The sequence below is a fragment of the Pteronotus mesoamericanus genome, unplaced genomic scaffold (assembly GCF_021234165.1).
Source record: "Pteronotus mesoamericanus isolate MK-2021 breed Mesoamerican mustached bat unplaced genomic scaffold, CSHL_Meso_final contig_101, whole genome shotgun sequence".
In the NCBI taxonomy this organism is placed as follows: domain Eukaryota; kingdom Metazoa; phylum Chordata; class Mammalia; order Chiroptera; family Mormoopidae; genus Pteronotus; species Pteronotus mesoamericanus.
In genome coordinates, this window is record NW_026555001.1 from 7,895,715 (window position 1) to 7,922,377 (window position 26,663).

Sequence of the window (26,663 nt, forward strand, 5' to 3'; positions counted from 1 at the left end):
TTAGAAAAGACTGATTTTATTTCCAGGACTGGGGAAATCCTAATTGAGTAGCAAGGAAGGGAATCCTCCAGCTACGAAGATGTTCCTGTTCAAAACGTTCTAACCCTCCAGCTTCTCCTACATTTTTCCTTAAATCTAACATCGTGGGCTAATCGAGAACATGCATGCACAAATTCAGTCTGAATATGGCATTCTGGAGGAAAACCCCCAGCTGAGTACACATGAGTGTGTTTCAGCTTTGCCAGAAGAGAAATGGTTATGCATTATACATGGACTATAAAGACGTTTTTTGTAAGCCTTACTTTAAAATGTTTTGAGTTTTAGAACTTAAAATGTTCCATGTGTTTAGTATTTCTTGTTCAGCTAGACTAAAGAAAAGTGGTTGAACATTCAGTCTCAGCAAACATGTGGTATATTTCAGGAATGTTTAATATATTATTATTTCTGGAGTGATGGAGGTTGCGAACAGAGCTTTTACACTCATTGCAAGTTGTAGTCAAAGGATCCATTTATTCAATAAATATTTATTGACTACCTACTATGTGTCAGACCCCATTTTAGGTATGGAAGATACAACAGTACACAAAGCCCACATTTTACAGAAAACAGGACATAAATAAATATAATGTAATGTCAGGTACATTATATTCTTCCTGCTTTCTGCTGGGAAAGGGAACGCGGGAAGGGCTGCTGCGTTAGAGGACCAGCCGCTCTCAGCAGTCCTCAAGTCTCATTTGAATAAAGACAATGGATTCTTTTGGATACCTGGGGGGGGGAGGGCGGGGGGAGAAGTGGCCAGGCAGATGGAGTGCCTCGGGCACTGCTGGAGTTCCTGGAAAGGCCTGAAGGCCATGTGGCCAGGGCAGAATGTGAGAGGGAGAGCTAGTAGTCAAAAATGAGGCCTTACCGAAAAAAACATATGTCAAAGGGTTCCTGGTGCCCCTGAAGTGGAAGGGCTACGGAGTCCACAGTTCAGCTGCATTTTTTTGAGGTTCAAACAATGGTAATGAATTGCAAGGAAAGCCTACTATTAAACTATAGTCACCTTACTCCAGATGCATATTTTGGGGGTGGGGAGAGAAGCATATTTGTTGTTTTTTTCTCCTGGGCCCATTTATTATTTTTTCTTTTATTTCTTTTATCCTCACTTGAGGGCACGCTTACTGATTTTAGAGAGGGGAAGGGAGGGAGAGACAGAGGTAGTGAAACATGGATGAGAGAAACATGATTGATTTTCCATCTTGCACACGCCCTGACTAGGGACCAAACCTGTAACCAGAAATCGAACCTGAGAGCTTTCAGTTCATGGGACAACATTCCAACCAACTGAGCCATACCGGCCAGGACCTCCTGGGCCCATTGACCTATGAATTTCTCCCAAGTTTCTTGACTCCTCTCCCTATACTCAATTTCTCCCGTATTTCAAAGACTAACTGAAGCTCTGCCAGAACGCTTCCTTACATCCTCTGGCAGACACCAAGCAGCTCTGAGATCAGAGGCTTTTACAGAGGACTTGCTCCCCATCAATAGACAGGTGTTCAGAAAAGCTCTGAAACTGAATGAGAAAGAATTTATGTGTAATTTTCTATGTGTGTTTTCCTGACAAGAGTGTTCATAAGTCCCAAGAGATGAGTCTGTGGTGTAAAAAGATTGAAACCACTGCTCTTGACCAGGGCCTCTCAAACATCAAACATGCACAGGAACCATCTACATTTCTTTAAAATGAAGATTCCAATTCTGTAGCTCTAGAGTGAGCCTTGCTGCTACTTGTCCCACGACCACATTTCGTGGCAAGAGGCTAGAATATTTCTAGTCAGCACTTGCTCACATGCACTGGCATGTTCTCTCTGCCCCTTAAGTAGATTGCAGGTTTCTGGACATCAAGGGTACTTAATCTGACACTTCTTGGTTCTCCTCCAAAGTAGGAAATAATAGAAAAATAAATAGCCCACCTCTGGCCCTGACAGATGCTTGCTCTACAGATATCAGTGCATTACATTAATTGCATCTGATGAAAATATCTTCTCTATATCCACTGACTGGGTCTCACTTAGGCTTCTAAGGTTACCACCAATTTTTCAAGGCTAAACCTTTCTGTAATTCAAAGTAGAACCTCAGAACCCTGAAAATCTTCCTAAAGCAAAGCTTTTATCTCTCTTCCATATTGAAACCAAAATCCATTAAACCTAAAAGCCATCACAGTACAGGAAATGCTCTCGTTTGAAAGGATAATTCACTACAGAAGGGCAGTTTCCCTCACTGGAGGTGGTCAGTACCAAGAAAGATGTTCAGTACAAATAAATAATGTAGAGCATCAAAGAAGCCAGGATAAATCAAATCAGCACTACCAGGCCTTTGAGGGGCAGTTTCTGGATAAATTGTTTAGAGCCCAGATGTGAAGCTTCATAAAGGAAAGACAGAGAGCGAAAGTCTCTAGAGTGTGAGGAGAGGTGCAGAAAAGTGAAAATAGGATTTTGGAATAAAACTGTTACCTCAAAGAATCTGCCACTCCTTGTTTGCAGAAGCTATAAAAGGAGTTATTTAGTCATGTTAACAGCCGTTAACAATAGAGAAAATGAAAACAACTCTACATACAAGACATGTGTAAAAAATGTTTTTGTGTGTGCAAAAAAGTTTTTCATGTGGTATTTAATATATACATACTATTTGTACTTATGAAAATACCATATGCAATGAAAGTTATGCATATTTATAAAAATACCTTTAAGTGGGCCAGTAACATTTAATATTTTCCAATAAATTCATACATAAAATATACATATTAGTGCCAAATGGAACATATATTTTGAAATATGAACCCCAAGTAAAACTCTCAGGAATCTGGAGTAAAATCCAGGTATCTGCCAAAGGAAACTTGGGAGCAATTGCCATTTGCAGAGAGGAAACAATGCCGGGTCTCTTATCTCCATGGACTGTTTTGCTTGTCAGATTTCTAACATCACTTCAGCTGAGTCTTGTATTTGACTTCCAACGTCCTGGCCATTTGACCTGCCAACTATTATTTTCTTTGAGGCTTTTAACGCTCCACCCAAGTATTTTGCTTTCCAGAGCAGTTGTGTCCGTTTCCTTCTCACTTCACCTTAACGTCAGCGGTGGTTTACAACATCGGCTTAACGAGCATCCTCTAAGGTTTCAGCCAGACCCCAAGGGCGTTGCGGTGATGACCCGCAGCTGATACCGCACAGGAAAGTCAAGGTCTCCTGGAGGGTCTCAGCTTTGTGCCAGGATTTCCATCCAACCTGAGCGTCGCTGGGCTGGGGCCAGGCTCCGAGCGCCCGACTCCCCCGGGTTCCAGTCTCCTCCCCAGGCCTACGGTGAGGACTGGAACCTCACAGCCGGAAAACACCGCCTTTTCCTGTCGCCTACTCATTCTCCAGGCCGACGACTCGTAGAGGAAGAGACGGAGACGGATTAAGAAAATTAATTAACTGGGTCCTCGCTCGGCCTCCGGGCGGAGGGGGCAGGGCGTGCAGCGGCGGTCGCCGAAATGACCGGCGGGCGCAGGTGTCGCGAAGGGAGAAATTTTACGCTCCCGGCCAGCAGCTGTGCCACTTGCGCGTCGGGACAGCCGCTACCCGTCCGCCCCAGCTTTAGGCAAGTCCCTTTTAGGGACCCGCGGGAGAAAAAAACACCTCCTCGTGGACTGGAAAAACCTGCAGCGTCGGCTGTTCGAGTGCCCACTGGCTCAGCCTGCGGCTTCGCTGTCTCCCGTCTGCCAAATCCACTCTCCGGGTTTTGGCGACAGCTCCAAGGGGGAGCGAGCTGGAAACTGTCCGAACGTGACCCTCCCCCCAGGCCCGGATCCTAGTGGTCCGGGGACCCGCAGCCCGGGAAGGGCGGCGCAGTCAGGTGGCGCAACTTCTCCGCCAGCCCGCCGCGCCGGAACCTCTGTGGGCTAGGTCGGCTCGTTGGGACGAGAAGAGGTGGGCGCACGAGGGTTAGTGCAGGTGTCTGGGATGCAGGCGGAGTCCCTTTGTCCTTGGTTACCGCACCCAGGGGGTGTCCCTTTTTGAAACCAGCCTTCCAAGACCTCTCTTTGTGAGGAGGCAGCTGAACGCAGCTTCTCCGAGGGAAGCCACATCCCTAGAGGTGGCGCTGGGGAGGTAAAAATGAGTACCCATTGTCCTCCGTGAGCTCGCAAACCTCGCCGCCGGCGATCGTCGCCGGTCCGCGGGCCCAGAGACGCGGCGCAGGTACTGCTTTGGGGTGGGCGTGCTCTGCCGCCCGCGCCCTCGGCTCCGCTCCGCCCCGCCCCGGTCCGCCCCCGGAGCTGCGGCCCCGCCCCGCCCCGCCCTTCGCAGGTTCAGTCCCGGAGTCCGGAGGACCCGCGCTCAGTCTTCCTCGCACCTTCACTCCTGGCCGAGTCTCCAGCTGGCGGCAGTGCAGTGGCAGGGTCCGACCAGCGGGCGATCCTGGAGACCGGCGGCCTCGGGCGCCTTCACGCTGAGAGCGGATAATGCTGTGAGGCTGCTCCGCGCCAGCCCACTCGGAGGATCTGCGCGTAACAGGCTAGGACTGCGTGCGCCCTCGGAGGCGTCGGTGCGGGGCGCCGAGCCCCCGGGCAGCGGCTGCGATCTTTGGGGGCTGCTGGTGAGTTGCTGCTTGCGCTTGCCCACGGGTCCTTCCTCACTGTTTGTCTGTGAATCCGTCGGATCGGCGGTTCTGGCCGCTTCCGGCGTGCGCTGGGTGCTAGGCTTGGAAACGCACAGGGAGTGAGGATACCAGGGCATCACCTTCCAGCTGGTGTCCAAAAGACAAAAGGGGACAGAAAGTACACCGAGAGGGGTCCGGGCGCCAGGACCAGGACGCAGACATCCTCTATTTGTGCCCACTGTTATTCAGGGTGGGGCTGCACGTTGCCTGCACCCTTCGAGCTATTGACAGCCATTCTGGGAGCGTATTGCATTTTTCCAGCCGAGAACAAGCCGCACATGACTGGCTACTGCTCCCCTCCCTTCGTGGACTCGCACCAGGGCCGCACATGGGTGCGCCGTGCAGATCTGCCGTGGCGCCCCGAGTGTCCCTTCCCCACTTTTACGGTTGGCGGGAGGGGGGATTGTGGTCGGAGCTCCAACCTGCAGATCTGGAAGTTGATTTATTTTTTATTTTTTGGTTTGTGGTTTCCGAACAGCTGAAGCGTTCTCAAGATTTTTTTTTTTTCTTCTTCTTCAAACTAAGTGTCTTGACACAGACAAGTATCAGACATGTGAAGAAGGATGGATCTGGCCAGTCAGTTCTTCGTTATGAATTATTATACTCCATCCCCCTCTCGACTTTGGGGAGGCATGTGTTTCATCTTATAAATAGAAAGTAGCATATTTTTTGGCAGGACCTCCTTTATACTGTACAGTCTAGGAGAGGTCAGTTTAAAAATAAATACGCACTTGAATGTTACATTACCGAGAGCCAGGCTGTGGCTGGGACAAGCTGCGTGGACAGCAGCATCAAAGCCCGGAGCGCAGCTGTGTTGAAAGGAGTAAAAGCCCCAGAGTGCAGCCCAGGCTGACAGTCAAGTAATTACATTTTGTTTAAAAAAAAAAAAAAGAAGTGAGTGAATTAAAATGAGGGCGGGAATGGGAATGTCAGGAGGGTATTGCAATACGAATTGTTCCAGCCCTGGGGTATTTGGGGAGTCGCTGCTGATGTGTGCGGAGGGTGTAGAGGGTTCTAGGGAGGGCGGTGCTGGGTTGGGGGAGGGAACTGGGCGAATGTGTTAGGGAGACAAAGATGTTTTCCTCTCCTACCCTCCAGCTCTTAAGCCTCAATATCCAAGAGGTTTTTTTGGGGGGGGGGGCGGGGGTTGTGCCTTCAAAAAAGAACAAACATTAGGTGACTAGGAGATATCCGTTTGAAATAACAAAACCAGCTTTGTAGACTTACCTGCAGGGAGACAAAAGGTTCACATTGAAGTTTGATGATGCCCCTAGGGTATCCCTACAGCAATTTAAAAGACTCCTATAATGTTCTAATTTGGGAAAGATCTTTCATCTAGCTACTAGAAAACACATTTTCTGGACAGTTCTTTGATACCACCTGTGATTTGTGTAAACTCTTATTGGCATGCATGTGTGTGACAAATTGTTTTCAGAATAGATTTAAACAGTCAAATGTAAGTTGGCAGTTGTGAAGTGTTTGGCACAGTCTCGTGTGAAATCATTGTAAAGACTGTATAGTCAAGGAAGGGTTGAAAGTTCTTCATTAAGTCTGTCAAAGAATGTAGGTTTCCCAACAGGCCTAACTCTTGAATGAAACACTCAGTACCAGCCTCTGGGCTCACAGATAGGAACTTTGGAAACACTTCTGTAACCATGGCAGTTTCAGCTTTCCAGTAGTATCATCTGCAGGAGGTTTGTATTATGAATTCCATGATTGGAACATGGTGCTGCGGCAGTGGGAACAGCTACAGACATGGAATGAGATGAGCTCCCCCTTCTCTCAAAATCTGAGCAATGAAATTCTCTTTTGTATCCCAATGGAACATGTAAAGACAGCTAGAATAATGAGTATCACACATTTTTTTTTTTGGCCTTTTATTGTAAATTTAAATGTGGTGCAAGTTGAGTAAATATAAAGCCATAAAATTTATTGCAGAAATGCTCACATGAGCTAGTTTGTGCTGTCTGCTCTACTGCTTTTCCTTTAATGTGGTTTTATGTCCAACATGTTCACAAAAAGCTTCCCTTTTTCACTTCTAAAACCTGTGGTATTCAACAGCATTGGGAATAAAGTGGTACTAATCTATGTCACCCAAAGATTTTTAGCAGGACAAAATATTTTTAACCTCCTTGGCCGGTAGTCGTAACATTTGTCCAGTAGGTGGAATACAACTCATAACCTAAAAAACCTCCAGCAGATGGCCGGACTGTTCTGATTATTTGAATTATTCAAATTCTTGCTTTCAGTCTGATTTCATTTAGGCCTGGCCTAATTTCTTTCTAACCAGAAACCTGTGGACCTGCTTATTCATTGGTTGAATCGGAACTTAAATCTATTTTTAAATGCAGTAATTTGCCAGAGAACAAGTAGTGTCATTTGAAACTACTGGATTCAGCCAGTCACAAAATCTCCCTTACCAAGCACTGATGCCCAAGAATTCTAATATTTCACACTGTTCATGACTTTGGATATTAAAGGTTCTTCCTATATGGATCCTGTCCTAAGCACCAAGCACTCTTCTTATCCTTTTATCTCAGTTAACTCTTGTATTTCTAATAATCTTGTATAGGAAGAACTGTTAATATCTTCATTTTACAGGCGTGGAAACTGAGGACTGAACTGTTGTATAACTCGCCCCAAAATACACAGTAAGGAACATACCTAAACACATATGCAGGATGGGGACAAAAGTAGGTTCACGGTTGTTCAAATGGAAAGTAATACAATAATTAATGAATAATAATCCAAGAATAAACTTGCACATACTCAAACTGTAAACCTACTCTGGCCTCACCCAGTATGCAGTTTAACAACCCAAGAGATGCAAAGGTGAGTGGTTAATCCTGCATGAAAGTCAGCACCTCTTAGAGATGAGAGGGGAAAACATCCTGAAGTTAAGAAACCTCTTCAAGTCAGGCTGTCTGCGCCCCTGTCCTAGCACTGACGCTTAATACTTGTGTGACTTTGGGCAAGTTACTTAACCTGTGTACCTCCACTTAGCAATTATAAAAAGGGGATACTAATATTACTCTGAAGATTGAATGAGTTAAAATATAATGCACTCAGAACAGCACCTGGCCCAAAGTAGGTACAATAAAAGGTTGATGCTTCTGTTTTCCTAGGTGCTTCATACTGACTCATTATTATTATTCAAAAGTACTCTTTGAGGTAGATATTATTGTTCTTACTTGCCAGCTGACAACACTGGCTCAGAAAGGTTGAGTAACTTAGGCCAGGGTCACACAGCTAAAATTTAAGTCTGAGCTTGTTCCATCTGACTCTCGGCCTCTGGCAAAGAACTCATTTCACAGTACTCTGTATCACAATGCCAGGCCCAAAGGAAGAGGACAGTGATTTCCAGCCTTAGGGAATGCCTTTAGAATGGTTTTATTATCGAAGGCAGTTCAGTCCCACTGGGTGTGGCAACAGTCTCCTCGTGCAGAGGATCCAGCATCAAACCGCTGAAGGTAACACGAGCAGTTCAGTTTGTACCAAGGTGTTTCTCTAGGTGAAAACGCAGGACTCTGGAACACACAAGAAAGCCCTAACACAGCCAAGATCAAGGCGTTTCAGGGGCCAGGGATGAAGTGGAGCTTAGTACAGACTGTATCCTTGCTTCAGAGTTCTAGAAAGTCAGGGTGGCAGGGTTCAGTAAGTGGTTTGGATGGCCACCTCCTTGACCCTACTGACCACATCCACAGTGCATGGCTCTTCAGGCCCTGGCATTCAAGTGACATTTTATATATATTTCATAATGATGTTGCTTTAGGGCGAACTAAAGCAAGAGGCAGGAGACCTCCAGAAGCTGGCCAGGAAGACTCTGTCCTTGGCAGAAGTCGGGCCTCGTTGCAATTCTGCTCATATCCCAGGCCCCACCAGATAAGCTTCTGCTGAGAGAGAGAGAGAGAGAGAGAGAGCGAGGAGGCCTTTGAAGCTTAGAGGGATGCTCCGGATAACTCGCGGGGGACCTGCCTGGCCCCCACTGCCTTTGATACTGTGGGTTTGTGATTAGCTGTGGGAGGCTGCCCGGGTGATTGAGTTCGGACAAGCTGGGGCTCTAGAAAGAATGGCTTGAAATAACCCGGATGCCTCAAAGCCAAGGGCAATAGCCCTAGAGTTGTCCACTCTCCGTTCAGACACCTCCCTTCCTCTTGCCTTCACCTTGAAAGGCTACAAAATGAAATGGCACCTCCCAAATCAGAATAAATAAGTAGCCAAATAGTTCTACTGCAGGAATCATGTGTTTCTTTCCTTAAGAAAAAAAAAAAAACAAAAACGCCTTCCTGGCCTTGATATACTTCTTCACTGCCAAGCTGTACCAGTCTCGTGATGATGGACAGTACCTCCGGTGGAAAAGCAGTTTTTAAAATTAAACCGTACAGTTTTATAAGACGAAGCATAATGTTGGTATTATGAAAGGTTTACTATTTCCGAGTAGCCCAGCCAGCTGAAGAATTTGAAAGCTGATAAGTTCCAAATTAATATTTGCTTGATCCTTCGTGCTTGCCCAAGTTTTGAATTAATGGCACAATTGTGAAATTGCGAGTTCAAAACACCCATATTTTCATTGACTTGGGTTTCACTTGCACATTTGAGAAAGTCATCACTAGCCTCCTGGCCTCTGGTTCTTTGGCAGGTACCACACCTGCAATTAGCTAATACAGCACTGCCTAATGTGCACCCTGAAACACCAGAGAATGATTCTTTGGGAAACCAGTTTGATTAAGGCCCCTTCCTGCAGGACTTTTCAGAGCATTTCGTATGCCCCTGTATACAGTGCATCTTCACAAGGAGGTATCGTCCTGCCTCTATCAAGGCGTCTTCCCCACAGAGCAGCTGGCGGGACTAGTCTGACAGGAAGCACTCTGGGAAGCCCGAGCCGCAGGCAGAAGCCACACACTGCGGTTGCCCCACAGAGCAGGAGACTCCCAAGGACATTTCAGAGAACCACCGGTGTGCAGCAGTGGAGCCACAAGAACACACTAGAAGATGCCAGCAAATACCCCGTCATCCCGCTCTTTGATAAAAATTAATGCAGAATTAAATAGAGACAGTCACATGGGCACTGGCCTTCGCTCTGCCCCAAGCTGTAACTGAGCCTCAGGGTCACTGTCTCATTTCTAAGATGAGGTATTTCGCCCTAGATGACTTCAGATAATCTTTAGCTCTAGAATCCAGTGAGCCAGGATCAGTGGCACCTATTAGCCGAGCAACCTCACTAATAATAATGTCAAACCCTGGGTTGGAAAAACAGACCAGCGCAGATCTCTGGCAGAGAAGCCTGAGCCAGCATGGAAGGCAGGGAACTTCAAAGTCAGGCCTCTGTTTAGACAGCTTACACATTTGGGAATCCATCATGGTCTGGTGACAACTTGAAGGTCCTATTTGTAGACACATCATGCCCATGATAGATCACTGTGTGTTTAGTTGAGAAAGACCTGTTCTGTTCAAATCCATTATAATCACTTAGGCTACACACATTTTTAAACAAGTGAAGGCATTTTTGGTGAAATGTGGATTTGCCATTTCGGAATATGTTTGCTTTCTTTTCCTTTTTATTTATTTATTTTAAAAAAACTTTTTTTTGCCAGGGGTCAGTTCAGACATATAACAGTGATTCTTAACACAGCTGGAGATGAAGCTCGAAGCCCTTTCCCCCGCCAGCTATGTCACCAGGGAGATCCCTGCCCTTCGCTGGGAAGGCTCTGTCTCCTCCTCGGTGAAGAAACCTGGGGAGAAGCAGGGTTGAGGATGCAGGGAAAGGTGATGGAGATTCTCCTGGATCTGTACTGCTTTAATTCCATTACCGCTTCCTTGTACCCACGGCATTTCTATAGTTAGTATCTTGCGCCTTCTGTAACACTTAATGCATTTACATTATTGTTTATTGACACTTGCAGCTGTCTAGTTAGACCACTGGCTCCCTGAGAGTAGGGAATACACCTAGGTAATCTTGGCATTCATCCTTTTTATAGTAGGACTTAAGGACAAAGCGGACAATCTAGTCCTAGCCACAATATCTGACTCTGCCTATGGCAACGTCTTCTCTTAGTGTTGTCAAGCCAGAAATTGTTATCACTTATCTAGATTATTTAAGTTCTCTCAAAATAAAGTTCTTCCTTGCCAGGTTACAAAACATTCAAATTCAGGGGGAGGCACCCCTAGTGGTTTGGCACTCCTGATACTGATCTAAAGTTCTCTGAAAATCAAGCCAGCGCCAGAAGTTCCTCAAAGTCTTTGCCTGGCGGTTGCAACCTCCACAGCAGCTTTGTCGTGCCCAGGTGTGACTGTGGCAGCCTGGTACCACGTGCCCACTTAGGGCACAGTCCGGGCAGCCCAGGTGCTGAAGAGAATAAGGGTTATTGTGCTTCCCAGTGCTTGCCTCGAATCCTCAGCCACGACTGTAGAAGCCACTTATTGGTATACTTTCTGATCATTTGTCTGCGCTGGATGTAAGCTCTGTAAGTGCATCATGGTATAGCCTCAATTCCTAGAATAGCACCTAGCACTTAGTAGGCCCTCATTAGGTATTTTGTGGACTGTGAGTGACCAGCTAGGAGCCAGACGAAGGCACATGGAAGGCTGTCTCCAAAGCCTGCTTCTCACTGAGTGCAAGTTTATGCTCATGGATGGATTTTGTTCCGTCTTCCTCATGAAGAAGCCCTTAAGCTGTGCACTCACCTGAGGGGTCAGGCAGTATGTCACCTGCCAGCTCAGTGGAGTTCCACAGCCAAATATCTCAGGGGTGGCATGTGGAATAAAACAATGACTTCATTCCAGTTCCTTTTTTTCCCTCAGAATGGGAAATTATGCTTGGAACCAGAACACGTGGGGAATTTTCACACCGTATTTAAAATAATCAGTTTAGGTATTCAGATCCCAATGTCTAAAATAAATAAAGTTGGAAGTAACACCCACTGTGAGCTTTCAGCCTGTGTTATTCCTTATGCAGCTCTGATTTTTTAGAGTAATTAGTAATAATTGCCCCTTCTCTTGATTGTAAGCTCAGTGCCCAGTAGGACTTGCTGTGGGTTGTCTCCTCCTAAGAAGACATGCACCATTACTGTCTCTACAGATGAGGAAACAGGCTCCCAGAGAGAGTCACTCGCATTGCCCGGTGCCCTTAATATAGTACCAGGAAGGATGAGCAGAGACAATGAAAAAGGCTGGCAAAAGGTATTTTGATTCTAAGCATAGTCTTTATTTTATTAAAAAGTATTATACTTTTTTCTTAAAATTCCCTAGAAGCTGATGTTTCTGCAAACATGTATAGTCATAAAACCCTGACATTTCATGATGGATAGACAGGTCCTTATTTCAGCTCCGCTCTCTCATTCAGACACGACAAAACTGAAGTCGTTAGAGTCTGAGAGAGAGAGAATGAGAATGAACAGTTTTTCCTTCTTGGCCTAGTTCTTTCTTATTTATTTATTTGTGCCAAGGAAAACAGGAAAATTTTAATCCCAATTTATTAACAGATACTAGCAGATACTTTTGGTTAAAGAGGAGGGAGGGGATGGGTAGGGAGGTTGGCATTACAACTCTAAGTCTTCCTGCCCTTCCCCAGTGTCCCCGAGGTGCCTTCCTTTACCTCTTAGGGGTCCAGGGAACACAGTGTGAATAACCACTGTCCTAAAATACTTTGTAATATTAAGTTCAAGTAAATCATAAGCACAAGTCTATAACTGTGTCACCTCTGTGTGTACGTGTAGTTTACACGCACATACCAGGTGATGCTTCCTTAAATTAGGAACATGGAATAGAGGATGTCTATTACCCTAACTCCTCTCCTAGTGCAGGATGCTTGCTTCTTTCTCTCCTTCCCTTCCCTGTGGAATTCCTACTCTCAGACTCAGTGGGAAAGCTTTCTGTGATCGGCCTCCCATCCTTCAACTTGATTAACTCGGAGTTGCTTTCGATTGCTTTCTCATATCCAGCTCTGTCCCCATCCCCATGAATCTTAACCATATGCTCTTAAATTTTTTTTTTTACCTAATAATGGTTGATTGTAATTTTCCTAACTGAAAGGAAATTTGTTCCCATTTGTTCTCAAGGCTGGCAGAATTGCGCCTGGACAGAAAGGATGCTTGTATGTGTATAGAAGTTAGCCCTGACTTCTGTTGACAGAAGGAATTGCCCTCTGATCAAGCTGGAGGGCAGGAATCCCTTCCAATTGTGGAGATTGTTTACAGGGCAGACACAAAACCATTTTAGCCCCATCTATAAGCATTTTATTGACTGACAACATTTAAGGAGAAAATGGAAGTGGTTATTTTGGTGATTAAAATGGTTCCCCTTCTTCAGAACATCTCCTGAAATACATAGTATTTCAGCGTAGTACTGGAATACTATATTTCAGCAGATGTTCTCTAGCTTCGTTTGGGATAAAGGTAATGCTTTGTGTTTGCATAGCACTTTATTGGTATGAAGGTTTTCACTCTCAGCTCTTATAATCCCCTGTGAGATAGGCAGGTGGGGGTAATAATTATCTCCATTTACACAGGCGATCACCGGCACCCTATGTGTCTGGAGTTCTACAAGGATCCTACAGGGCTGGCCAAAGTTTTGGCCCGTCCTTTACTGAGGCCTAGAACAGTTCTGTTGGCCCATGCAGTCATTCGTGTAGGAGGTGTTTTTCTTTAAGTACCTAGTCTGTACTGATCAGACCTTGATGTTGAAAACAACCCTTTCCATAGAATGTCCATTAGAGTTTGTTGAGTTTTCCTTGTACATCTTGTGCCAAATGATCCAAGTTCCCCTCTTAACTCACTTCCTTTTGAAAGGAAAGGTCAAGAGAGCAAGCTTACTGTTTCTCCAGGACCTCATTCTCTAAGGGTGACTTATATATGACTAGTGAGTTTGCATTCAGGGGAATATATTGTGAAATTTTTCTTGCCTGTCTTTCTAAGATTCTATTTGCACATTGCAGTCATGGATAGAAGTAATTTTTATTTCTTTTTGTTGCTGTTGTTATTTATTTATTTTTATTGTTCAAATACATTTTTCTATACCTTCCTGCCACCACTTTCCCCTGCCCACCCCCCCGAAGTAATTTTTATTTCAAATCAACAAATATTCTTTGCCTAAAGATCTGTAAGAGCCTGTAGAATTACTACAGGAATGGAATGGCTTCCATTGATAGGCTGTTAAATTCTTACCTTACATGGTTAAAGTGTCTTACAGATGGAAAACTTGGAGAAAACCTTTGCCACAAGAGAAGAGGCTACAACACCTTGTTAAATTACTTTAGTTAGTTTTTCATGTAGGAGGCATAGAAAGACTCCACCGGGCATTTCCAGGAATACAGGGTACGGTTAAAGGGGAAGGAATTCAAGGCAATCTTGTTCAAACTTGCACACTTGTTCATTCATTCAACAAACATTCAGTACCAATTGTGAATTAAATGTCATTGTCTGTCCCCTGAAGAAGGCAGTATAGTGGGGGAAACAAGTAGTGATTGCACCGTGGAATGATAGTTGGTAGGTTTGCAGTGTAAACAAGTTTAAGAGGCCTTGGGGGAACTGGCCGGAGATAGAGCTGCAGTGGTAGAGGGGTCCAAGATGGCCAAGTGAACCTCATCAGCTATCCTATCTCCTGGCTGTAAGGGCGGGCCTGCCATTGAAAAGGGCTGGATGGCACACTCTGACACGGAGTGAAAGATAAAGTGGAAGGAGATGAGGTTGGAGGCTGGGAGTCAGGTGGGGAGGCACATGCTCTAGTGCAGGAGAGAGACCAGGAGGGCTGCAAGCAAGGCTGAGGCAGTGGGATGGAGAAGGAGACACAATGACGGGGACTTAGCTCGGAAAATGAGGCAGGACCAGGAGTTGGGGATGACAAGTGGGTTTGGCTTCAGGTGGCTTCTGCCATTTACCAAGAGGAGGGGAGTACAGGAGGCATATCCTAGGGCCCACCTACAGTAACTGGCAGACTCTGGGTCCTAAGGGATGGGCAGAGGAAAAACTGAAAGGGCTTATTCAATAAGCTTTGAGGGGCTCTTGTGTTCACAGCCCAAGAGGACGCTCTGTAAGTGACTTTTATCAACAGGTCTTACTGCTTATTCTTACTGAGCTCACCGCCTGCCTGGAGATACCAGGCATACAATGACAAAAACAGGACAGGGAAATAGCAGAAAAATATCAGCCCTACAGGAGCCCTCAGAAAGCCTGCAAGCAAGGCAGTACGGAGCCTGCATTTCGCAAGGTGAGTCAGAGAATTCCTTCAGGAAGGAAGTGGCTGGAGCAGTCTTGGTGGATGTTTTGAATAGAAGGCAATGGTAAGAAGACAGGAGGACGGTCCATGTAAGGAACACAGGGTTCTGTGTTCAGAAAGGTAGGAGGGAAGGAAGTGTCCATAGCGAGGAGAGGGAGTCATTGTCCCCGGTGCAAGCCCTGTGGTTGTACGCAGCCACCTGCACGTGCTTCCTCTGGAGCAAAAATTAACGGCACGAAGGCTCTTTTCTAAGAACAGGATGTTTGTTTTTCTCTTTGAGACTCAGGGGGCTTCTGTTACTTCAAAATTTTAATCTCTTGGCTTTTCTTTTCCATAAAGTCAAATTCCTTTCGAGATTCTTTTTGACAAGAGCAAAAATACTGAAAAGATTTCCCACGTTAGAGTTGGAGGAGCTGGTGTCTGGGACCATTTTACCCATTCTTGGTTCCTGACAAGGTCATTGTATCACCTCTGCCTCTCATCAATGTTGAGATCGAGGCATATTATTTCCCCTTGGTGCTGTCAGCCTTCTAGACAGATGGCCTGGAATGGCCATTCTGTCCTCAACCAGCTTCCATGGCAGCTCTCACGTTACCCAGTCAGCAGCAGTTAAGAGCACAGACTGGAGTCCAGCCATGGCTGAAATCCCAGCTTCTCCACGTTTGGGCTCGTTGACCTAAGACTTAATCTAAGACTGCCTCCTAAGAGGCCTGTTCCAATACTTACTGCCTGGCCCACAGCAAGCACTGAAATCTTAGCCATTATTATTCACAAGTGTAAATTCTTTAGAAAATCAGGCATTTCAAATTTGCCACTTTCTAGAGGAGCCCCAGTGGACTTGGACTTGGACTTGGACCTGGAACCTGGGGGCAAACTAACTCGTCTCTCAGGATTCAAGATCGAGCAAGGGTTAGGGATTCAAACAGGTCTTAAGTTCCCTGTGCACCATGTGCTGTGGTCACAGAAGGGTTCTCAGCCTGGTCTGAGGGAACATTCACTCACTCATTGGACAAGCATTTGTGTACAAATGACACAGGGGAGCCTGCCATGGAGGTGGATTGAGAGGGGAATGGCCACCGCCAGTTTCCAAACATGCCCAGTGGCTGGTATGTGGTGGAGAAGCCACATTTCAGTCCATCGAACGAACGCGGGTGATTGTCAAGGGCCCAACAGGATGGGAGAATAGCATGGAAATCCCCTATCTGCCTCTTCACCCCACAAGAGAAATAGAATATGCAAGGAGCCTGAATCTGAGGAGATGCTGTGAAGACAGAGGCTGAGGAACTTCACTTTCTATGGTAGCGTGGGCCAAGTGACCATAGCCTGAATTTCTGGATACCTGTCAAACCTGTTATTTGGGATCATTCGACGTTACCATTGCTGGAGCTGGAGTGTTCAGGGAATAGTTGCTGACTTAGATTTTATTTTATTTTACTTATGTAATTTTTTTTCATGAGCAACCAAGCAACTTTACAAGTTACTTTCTTTTGAGCAGAGTTTAGAAGGAATAATCTGGCTGAATATTGCTGAAACTTCAGGTTCCCTTCCTGTATTGATATAGTCCTTGGAGCTTCACAAATCAAGTGGGACCCTTTAGTTATGGAAGCATGGGAGCAATTCATATCCACCTAACTAGAGTTGTCTGCCTTGCTCCTTCTGACTGAGACCATGGAAAACGAGTCATGATGAATGGGCCAGACATTTCGGGAAAACCAGTCCTCCTGCCAGGGACCAATGTCCACAATGAGTCCTTCCCCACTAACTCTCTTTAATAGGGAGAGAGGGTGTAATGACCTCTCTGCAAAAGTACAGTCTTGGTATTTTGTGAGGTGGATGCTCTGTCTTTCAAATAGTACAGTCAGATCCTATAAATGTAAACAGTGTATGTAAATCAGCAGCGACTCTCCCATATGGCATTTTTGGGTTTCTATATAATCAGGGTTGTAAAAGAAAAATAAATACAAGCTGTAGCTGAATCATAACTGAGAAGCCTATTTATAAATAATTGAAGGTGAGATATATTCTAGACTTTGAGTGAGTCTATAAAATATAGTCTGCCTGGTGAGGCTGCAAGTTCTTTGCATGACAGGTAGGCCGCTGGGACCTAAGCTAGTGGAGTTTTACAGTCTTAGGGCCTGTAGTTCTGTCTTCAGTTTAGATGATGTGAGGAGAGGATGAGAATCTAAAAATAGAAAAGGCATCTTCTTATCTTCTCATGGGTGGAGCAAAACAGACTGAAAATATGAAAAGCATCTTCAGGATGCTGTTCACTGGATGTTCTCTAGTTACATGCTTTTCTGTCTTAGATTTTCATTGAAGTTCAGTGTTGAATTTCTAATACTATGATTTTGTTTCTTGAATTTTAAGATTCTTTGGATGACTCAGAGAAGCCCTCCCACAGAGGTTTGCCAAGGGTTGGTATGAGCGCCCTTATTGTAGTGATATTTTACTGTTTCTGATTCTGAAGCCTGGCTGGTCATCCTTATATTCGGAAAAAGGCAGCCATCTCCAAACTGAAGGCCTTCTAGGGAAAGTGTGCGTTTTTATAGGTGAATGTGACAAGGAAATAAGCAGTGATAGTGTCCCTTATAGAAGACTCAGAATGAACAGGTACGCAAGTACCTCCCACAGTGAACATTCAGGTGGGCTCAGAGTCAAGGCTGCTGCCTCCTGTGAGACCCTTGTCCTCATTCATGTCCCCTCCCCAGGGCAAACCATTCCATCTTTCCAGAAACCTGGGCTCTCCCTTTAAGGAGCCAAAGTCTCCTTCCCTGTAGCTTCTGCTCAGTAATGCTAAGGCCTTTTCCATTACAGCGAAGTGACTCTTTCAGGCCCCTGAAGCTTTGTGTCCCCTCTATATCAGGGTTTTCTTGAAGTTGTTAAACTCCTTCCGCTGTTTCTCATGTGTCACAACCAAGTTCTTTTGCGTCTACTGGGACCCCTCGGAACACGCTGGAACGTGTTCCAGGTCGCCTTTGTTCCTTCCAGAGTGGGGCGCTCAGGGTCAGAGGCAGTTTTCCAGGGCTGATCTCAGAGGAATTGGCTTCTCCCTGAGGGCAGCAGAACTACTCCAAAGATGCTTGGGGGTGGGGAGGTGGCTCTTGGTTGCCTTGTCATCCTTCCCTGGGACTGTTGGAGGAATAATTTGTTGCATTTGCTTGGGGTGCAACTGGCGCAGTGGTGCTGTGTCCGTGTGCTAGGAAGAAGGGCACGCTACACAATGCCAGGACAGTGAACAGGGATCAGAAGCTAGGATGTCCTTAAAGGATGTGACAGCTAAGCAAGAAAGGGGAAGTCCGGTGCAGGCCTGCTTCCCGCAAGCGGAAGAAAGGCAAAAGCATGTAGGTCCCTCAGGATGATCGTCCCCCCTCCTCCACCTGCCCCTGTTTTTAACACGTGTGTTTTAAATTAACATTGCAACCTATTTTGCAGGATGCAAAACGTTTTTCATCCTCTCTCTCCACTAAGAATGATCTAAATATAAATAGTAGACAAACCAAACATTCCTTTCTTAAAATAAATGGCATTTTTAAGAAAACCTCAATCTCTTTGTTTTTTTTTTTCAGACCCCTGTGATTTGCCAATACAGTCAGCTTAAGTAATTGAGGAACTGATTTTTTTTGGTGTGTCACTTTGTCATATCCCCTTGTTTTCCCCCACCTCCTGGCCACTGCCCTGTTTGGGTTTTTTCAGCAACACTGTTTACCAAAAGGATGACAAAAAATGAAACTAGGGGCCACTTCTGTTTTTCCTTCATTGAATTATTATTGCTGAGGTGATCTCTCTAATGAATGCTGTCACTTGCCCTTAAGTCAATCACCAAAAAGAAACTGGAATTGGCTAGCCTAGGGCAGAAATGACCAGGGGCACTTTGTCGTTCTTATCAAAACTCTAGTTGTAACTCCCTCTGCAGCCCTTTTGTGTCTCAGAAACCTTGGATTGCTCACAAATTCCTGTAAGTTGGAGTCTGCATTTACAGCTGGACTTCCATGCCCACACATCTGCCGGACATTCTGTCTGACCTTGATAGAAGGTGACAAGCAATTGACTGGGGAATTGAACCCTTTTGTTGTGGAATCTGTTACCTCCAGTGCCAGGAACTAGGACCTTTGTTTTCAGAGGCATCTAATTTCCCAGGTGAATACTATCTTGAGTGTCATCTAAGGGGGAGGAAGAGGAGCAAACAGTGAACCAAGAACTCTGAGAAAGGGATTAATGATTGTGGAGAGTTCAGATTTCAAGGTCAAGGTTGTGGGGGTGGGTGTTGAGAAAAGACTACACATTGGAAGATTTCTTTTCTCTCTCACTGGACGTTTTCTTTTTCCCTCCCTCCTTCCCTTTCTCCCTCCATCCCTCCCCCCTTCCTTCCTTTTTAAAAATCGTTTTTATTTCAATTCGAGGAAGGTAGCAGGAGTAGAGTTCGGCAATGAAAGAGCTGGAGAACAGGAGAGACCCACGTGCAGGTGGGCAGCGCCCTAGGACGGCTCAGTACCTGCTAGTTACTGATGGGGCCAGGTCTGACTGACACACGAAGGCTAGAGATTCTCTCTTTGGCCTGCGAAACACCCACGAGGGCTCGCTCACCAGCCTCTGCTCTACAGTGCACTCCCGTCCTGTCAACCTTCAGATGATTCAGCTGTCCCTTCCCTCTTCTCCCTCCACCACCATGACAAGAATGTCCTTCCTCGGGGGCAGGGAGCGAAGATTTGGAATGTCCCTCTGACTCAGGTTGTCTCACTCTGACTCATCCCTCACCCCATCTACTGCCCTGGTGGCCGTCTGCCAGCAACCTGGAGCCCACGTGTCCTTTTCTGAAAATAGCAAGGAGGGACAGGGCTTTGTTTTGTGGCATTTAGGACCTTTCCACCATAAAACGTTGCCTCTCTGTGTCACTGGCCACCTCCCAAGCAAAGAGCTGTGTGCCCCAGCCTCAGGGCCCCGGGCTACCTGTGCTTCCCCCTATGTGGCCACGCTGCAGTGACCGTTCTTCCAGTGTCCTTGTGTCATTAACTCTTAGGTTCAGTAGGCTTTTCAGGACCTGTGTATAAAATTGGCTCTGCAAGAAAGTGCAACGTGAGCCCTAAGCAACCCATTTATTTATCTTTTTTTTTAAAAAGTAACTACTTCATAATAAACTAGAAAATCGAAAAACATAAAAGGCTACACAGTAACAAGTTTCTCTCTCACCCTCCTCTCCTCCCATCCACTTCCAGCTCCTGTGGGCTGTCACTGCTACTTGTATGTTTCCAGAGGCATTTCACAGACATACAAGGCAACACAAATGTGTTGACACACTTGTGCACCTACCTTTTTTTCCTTTGAAGATATCTATCTTGGAAGCTCTTTCTATGTCAGCATAGAAGGAGCAATTTCATCATTTTTTAGACCCGCGTAATCTTTTGTATGGATTCACCTTGATTTATATATCGGTGGGCAATTAGGTTCTTTCCAGCTTTAGGCTGTTATAAACTGTGCTGGATTGATAACTTTGCACACGTATGATCTCCCAGGTATGTAAGTTGAATGAATCACCATAGCGGTCCACAAGTGGAATTCCAGGGCCCACGGCATGACATTTGCGGTTTGGATAGATACTGTTTAAGTGCCTTCCATGGAGGTTAGACCTGTTTGAGCTTGTGCCGTCACTGTACACAAGGCCTGTTCCCCGCGTATCACCCCGTGTCTCATCACACACTTGTACCTTAAACAGGCTTTTCAATGCATCCCCTTCATAATTTGGGAGCTGACTGAATTCCCAGGGTGTGTGCTCATTAAGTGTCAAGACTTCAAATTCCAGAGCCTGGCCATTTGGCTTGGTGTCTGGTTGCTGTGTGGCCTGGGCACAGCGACTCAGTGTCTGCTTCAGCACATCGGCTCTGAAATGGGGGTGTGAACAGTGGCAGCCTACGAAGTCCTGTGAGTGAGTTAGTACATGTCAAAGGTGGGAACAGTGCCCAGTATGTAAACATTTACTGTGGTGCTCAGTGTCGGTGATTCCCAGGAGACGCACACGTCCCCTCTCCAGGACCAGCCGCTTTGCTACCAGTGAAGAAACTGCCCCTTGGGTTCTGCATGAATGAAGGCAGGGAGGGTATTGAGAGAGCAGTCAGCCTGGGAAGGAAGCAGGCGTGGAGGTCCACTGGCTGATAAGCAAGGGAGCTTATTCAGAATGGAGGGGAGGAAGCGGCCAGCATAAGATATCACTGGAATTGCCCCTCCACGGGATCAAGCACGGCTGGCCCTGAGCTGGAGGAGAAAGATAACAGATACGATCAAAGGGTTAGGGTCAGAGCTCAGATATTTCCCCCACATCACATCGAAAACATCAACTCATCTAAACTTGCAAAACTGATATTTTTGCCCCAATTCTTTTTTTTAAAAAACATCCAGTGTGCTTGGGGACTCTTAGCACTGGCACAGAAGTTCAGTGCAAATGACCATTTCCAAAATCTAGAAGCCTATGTCCCTATTATGCAGTAAACACTATGTAAATATTTGTAGAAAGAAAGAAAAATGCCTTTTAAGGTTTCTTTCCTCTCCCACTCTCCAGAATCTCCTTGCCAGCAGCTTATTGAGCCTGCCGCTCACCACCAACCCTTTCCTTACTTTTTTCCTCTATATTTTGTCACTTCCTTGCCACCTTTGGTCCATGCACACCACTGACCTAAAACCCAGCCTCTCGCAGGCCAAGCAAGCCTCCGCCAAGTGCCGGTGGCCAGGCCGGGACAGCGAACCGGGCATTGCCCCCGAGCCCTCTGAGAACAGGAGGCGTTTTCTCTCCTCGTCCTCCACTTTCCTAGTCCATCATTCAAATAGCGAGGGAATGTGAGTGATCCCGTGAGAGAGGCAGAGAACTGTACTCTGGCTGCTGCAGTGACTTTATGGCCTTTCGTTTGTCTACACAATGCGACACGGCCTTCCTCAGTTTCTGGCCTGGCATAACCCTGGCAGCACCAGCTGACCGCAGGCAGGCAGCCCTTGCATGCCCTTGACTGGTGGTGGACACACTGTATCTTTCCATGCAAGCCGCCCTCCCAGCCATGCCTGGGAGGGCCCTCCGGTGGGCAGCTGACCCTCAGGGCTGCCCTAGCTCCTGCAGGAGCGCCCCAGCTGCTCCTGCGGGCAGTTACGGCACTGAGACCAGCGGGCAGGAGGGCAATGCTAGCCACCCCTGGGTGGCAGGGACGCTAGGCTGTGATGCACTTACAGGGGAAGGAACTTCTGAGGTGGAAGCAGGAAGACCCTTTTTATTGCTGCAAGACCCAGATGAGAGTTACCACAATGAGAATGTCTTCCTAGGGTTTGGTTCCCCATTTTCTCACTTTGTATCAAGTGTCTCTTGGAATAACATTGTCTCTATGCACCTCTAACCTGAAATGGGCAAGTAGACCCCCAGGTCTGGCCATGTGGCCAAACAGAGCACTTCAGGGAGGTTGAGCCAGTGCCTTAGTTGGGATGAAAGACAAATGGAGAGACGGTGGCTGTAGAGTTCTATTTGGCAGCTTCGAGGTTGGCCCATTCTGGGTGCAAAGCCTCTCCTGCTGCCTCGGCCTCCTCCCCATGCCTGCAGCCAGCGGGGATGTGTCTCTCCAGTTCCCTGCCCCCTCAGGCTTGGGTGTAAGTGGCTTCCCCAACAGAGCCAGTTGTCACTTTGCCCATGGGTGCTGGAACACGGTTCTTGCCACCTGCTACGGGGAAATGAATTTAAAACTCTTGCTGAAAGGAAAGAATGATGGGGCAGACATAAGCCAGCCTCCAGCTGCTGCAAAGCAAGTGTGGCTCTCTTCAAACCACCCTCTAGCCCACCCTGAGGAGTATTTATTTATTGACTTGCTCTGCGGCCAGGGAGGGGTCGCTCGGCAAAGCCACTGCAGGAATTCCTGCAGCGGGAGAGAGTGTAGGCTGTTCCTTGTCGGCTGATGGGATGGAAGAGTTGAAGGGCTCTTTTCAAGGACAGAGATTTCTCATCTGTAAAACGAGAGCCCCCAAACCTTCTTGTAGTGCGGTACTTCCAACCTTGTCCTGTCGCCGGGACAGGGAGGCTGTGTTCCTCTTGACTACCACCAGCGTTTACAGCGCTACCCATTTAATGGCTCACCGTCAGGAACGTGGGCAGGGCCTAGCTCCGTGGTCTCCTTGGGAGGCGAACTCTGCGTCAGAGCTGGAGAGTCTCTTGGGAGGCTCTGCTGGGGAAAGATCTAGTCCCGGGTTCCCTCAGGTTATTAGCAGAATTCATGTCCATAGGCCCTCCCCCAGCACAGTTCCAAACCAATAAAGGGAGTCCCTCCAGTTTGCTGAGATGGGATCTTTTATAATGAAATATAATCAAGGCTTGGCGGCCCACCGCCTTTGCCATTTGCTGTTGGTTAGAAGCTAATCACAGGCTCCGCCCACAAGGGCCTTAACACCTGGAGGCAGATCACAGGTTCCCCGGGAGTTCTCCCTGCCACGGGGAGAGGATACAAACTTACCAGTAAGTGTTTCAAAGTGTTTCCAAGTGAAAACCGAACCTATTCTGTATGGTCACACTTTCTTCTTTGACAAGAGGCAGGCTCGTTCTTTTTCTCCCATCTCAGAATGCCTCCAAATCCTGGCACCCTGCACAGCACGGTTACTTCTGCCACAGCTTGCTTTCCAGCTCCTGCTCTTTCATTTACTGGCTGTATGTTATTGAGGAAGAGTGGGATTTTTTTTTTTTTATTGTTGTCTATTTGACTTTGAATCTTAAGAGTGTCCTGATCTGTAAGAATGCATTTCATTAAGATTTTGTTAGATACTAGCATACAATAGTCACTGTTACTTAGCAAACGATATTTCTAGCCCCTTTTCTTATAAGACTGTTCATTGTATTGCATTAATTTTATTTACCTACAAAACTCAACAACACAATATTGGCCTTGCTAGCATGAATGCCAAAACAAAAGAGAAAATACAAATTTTGAAACAAGTCCAGTTGTATGTAAGGAGCCGAGATCACTCTGGTCAGGTGCTGTCAGAGTTCTATAATAAAGGGAAAGGACTAAAATCTTACACATGCCAAGAAAATTCCGCCAGTGCCATATTTAAAAAGAGCCAATGACATAGGTTTGGGGCTTTTTAACCTCTCTCTTTCTATTCTTCTTTTTCCCTTTTTTCCCCTGAAGTAAGACTAAGAAGCGCAGACCCTTGTTAAGATTCACATTTCATCCTGCTCCATGGAGGGAAACAACACAATGAAACTTGGCTTTAGATGGGAACCGGCCCAGCCCGAGGGAGTGTTGAAGAGTCAGGTGATTCTAACCTGTTTTGGTTTCTTTTCCAGGTATATTCATGTTGTGGAAGGGATTGGATCTTGTAACCAGCTCATCAGAAAGCCCCACTTGGCTGTAACTTCCGGAGGGAGGGTCTCTCCAACCTTCACCTCCATTCACGGCCACTTCTGAAGCTACTTGAGGAAAATGGTGTGACAGTTCCTACCGGAAAGGATTGTCGGAAACATATAACCTCTGTGAAGAAAGTGGCCCTTTTTCCCTTTTGCAGAAGTGACATTCTCAAATTCCAAAATGCCAGCCAAGACCCCAATTTACCTGAAAGCTGCCAATAACAAGAAAGGAAAGAAATTTAAATTGAGGGACATTCTGTCTCCTGATATGATCAGTCCTCCGCTCGGAGACTTTCGCCACACCATTCACATTGGCAAAGAGGGCCAGCACGATGTCTTCGGAGATATTTCCTTTCTCCAAGGAAACTATGAGCTTTTACCTGGAAACCAGGAGAAAGCGCACCTGGGCCAGTTCCCTGGTCATAACGAGTTCTTCCGGGCCAACAGCACCTCCGACTCTGTGTTCACGGAGACGCCCTCCCCTGTGCTCAAAAACGCCATCTCCCTCCCGACCATCGGAGGGTCCCAAGCACTCATGTTACCCTTATTGTCACCGGTGACATTTAACTCCAAACAGGAGTCTTTTGGGCCAGCAAAGCTTCCCAGGCTTAGTTGTGAGCCTGTCATGGAGGAAAAGGCTCCTGAGAAAAGCAGCCTGTTGGAGAACGGGAGGGTCCACCAGGGAGATGTCTCATGGGGCTCCAGCGGGTCCGCATCGCAGTCCAGCCAGGGCAGGGACAGCCACTCCTCCAGCCTCTCCGAACAGTACCCCGACTGGCCGGCTGAGGACATGTTTGACCATCCCACCCCGTGCGAGCTCATCAAGGAAAAGACTAAATCAGAGGAGTCCCTCTCTGATCTCACGGGCTCCCTCCTCTCCCTGCAGCTCGATCTCGGGCCCTCATTTTTGGATGAGGTGCTGAATGTCATGGATAAAAATAAGTAACAGGACACCTCCAGCAATTTCTTTGGGATAAAAGATTAAAAAAAAAAAACAAACAGACACCCAACAACAGTGAACCACCGTTGAAGAGAAGAGCTTCGCTGGCTGTATTTGCAGTTATGTGATGGGTTTTCTAAAATAATGTTCCTACAAAGTATTTTTTTACCTTCTATATCTTATTTGCAAAAACAGTTAAAGAAAAAAAAAAAAAAAGACCTGTCCTGGCAAAAAGAGAGAGTGAGTCAATCAGAACCCATTTTAAGCAGGCACGGCTGATGCTCAGCTCACATTTTTTTGCTTGTAGACACATAGGAATCTGTCTGGGCCAGGATGGGCAGGAGCTACGAAGGGCTGCTGAGTCACAGGAACTTGACAATACTCCAGCGTTTTCTGAGCAAGAGGAAGTCAAAATTTATTTAACACCTAAGCCTTTTTTTCTAGACTCTTTTCTATATTATGTTGTTTGGGCTCACCATAGCAGATTCTTCAGTGTTAAAACTTTTCTCTGTTTTCACATTTGAACAACTTTATGGGTTTGGGGGATTTTTCTTGTAGCTATTATATCTCTCTATATAATATGTTGATTTTGTGGAATTTTGACTGTTGGCAACATGTTGGTAAGACACAAGCAAAGTGTTACTGTAACTAAGTTATTTTTAAAGTTAAAATATATTTTTATGTGCCTTTGGCTTTTTATTGCAGAGTCTACATTTTATAGATACTACAGCAAATGTCATTTGACTTGATTCCATTGTGGTTCCATTGTAAGCTGCGTATGTGTATGTTTGGAAAAGTGTATTCATACTTTAGCTTTATTTTCTTTTTTCTTCACCTGTTAAACTTTTCATAGCAGCCATCAATGGATTGTCAAGTGTAAAGGCACAGGTTACTCACGACGCTTCTGCAGAGACTGTGGGCTACACCACATAATGTTCTTTGGAAATATGGGTATTTTAGTACAGTACATACTTGCATTACATAGGTACTTCATACAACACAATAAAGAGTAAATGTTAAAATGAACTTGCATGATTATAGTAATAAACAAAAACAAACTAATAATATTTTCTTATTATATAGTCGAGCTAGAAAAAATTGCTTCTCTGAAGTGTACATGAGACCTTCAAAAAAAGGTAAGAGGTGATTTCTATCCACTCTGTAATTTTGATTATTTCCCAAAGGTTTGAGATTCTCCCAAACAGGGACCCAAAAACAAACATGTGAGATCAGAATTTTTCTTTTTAAAGTCAATACTGATGGCAAGCAGCCTTTCAAAACTCACTTCTATGACTCTCCTCCCTGACTTTAGGACACTCTGCAGCGAATTCTTACAGCCCCAATCCCATCTCTATGGGACAGGTGTTTCCTCCATGGGGCAGGTGCCCTGTAGACACAGTTGAGGAGGCTAAAGGAGAGTGGCAAGACCGCTTGCCCGACGCGGGAGCCCAAGACGCCCTGAGGGTGTCAGCTACG

At 46.1% G+C, this 26,663-nt stretch overlaps 1 protein-coding gene across 1 annotated transcript; it reads left to right on the forward strand.

The window, feature by feature from the left end:
• The first annotated feature begins 4,317 nt into the window (after positions 1 to 4,317).
• Positions 4,318 to 26,183, forward strand: CDC42EP3 (CDC42 effector protein 3). The gene is made up of 2 exons (XM_054567711.1): positions 4,318 to 4,611; positions 24,188 to 26,183. Exon 2 carries the CDS (start codon positions 24,429 to 24,431, stop codon positions 25,191 to 25,193), a length of 765 nt encoding a protein of 254 aa, XP_054423686.1. The 5' UTR covers positions 4,318 to 4,611; positions 24,188 to 24,428; the 3' UTR covers positions 25,194 to 26,183.
• The last annotated feature ends 480 nt before the right edge of the window (positions 26,184 to 26,663 follow it).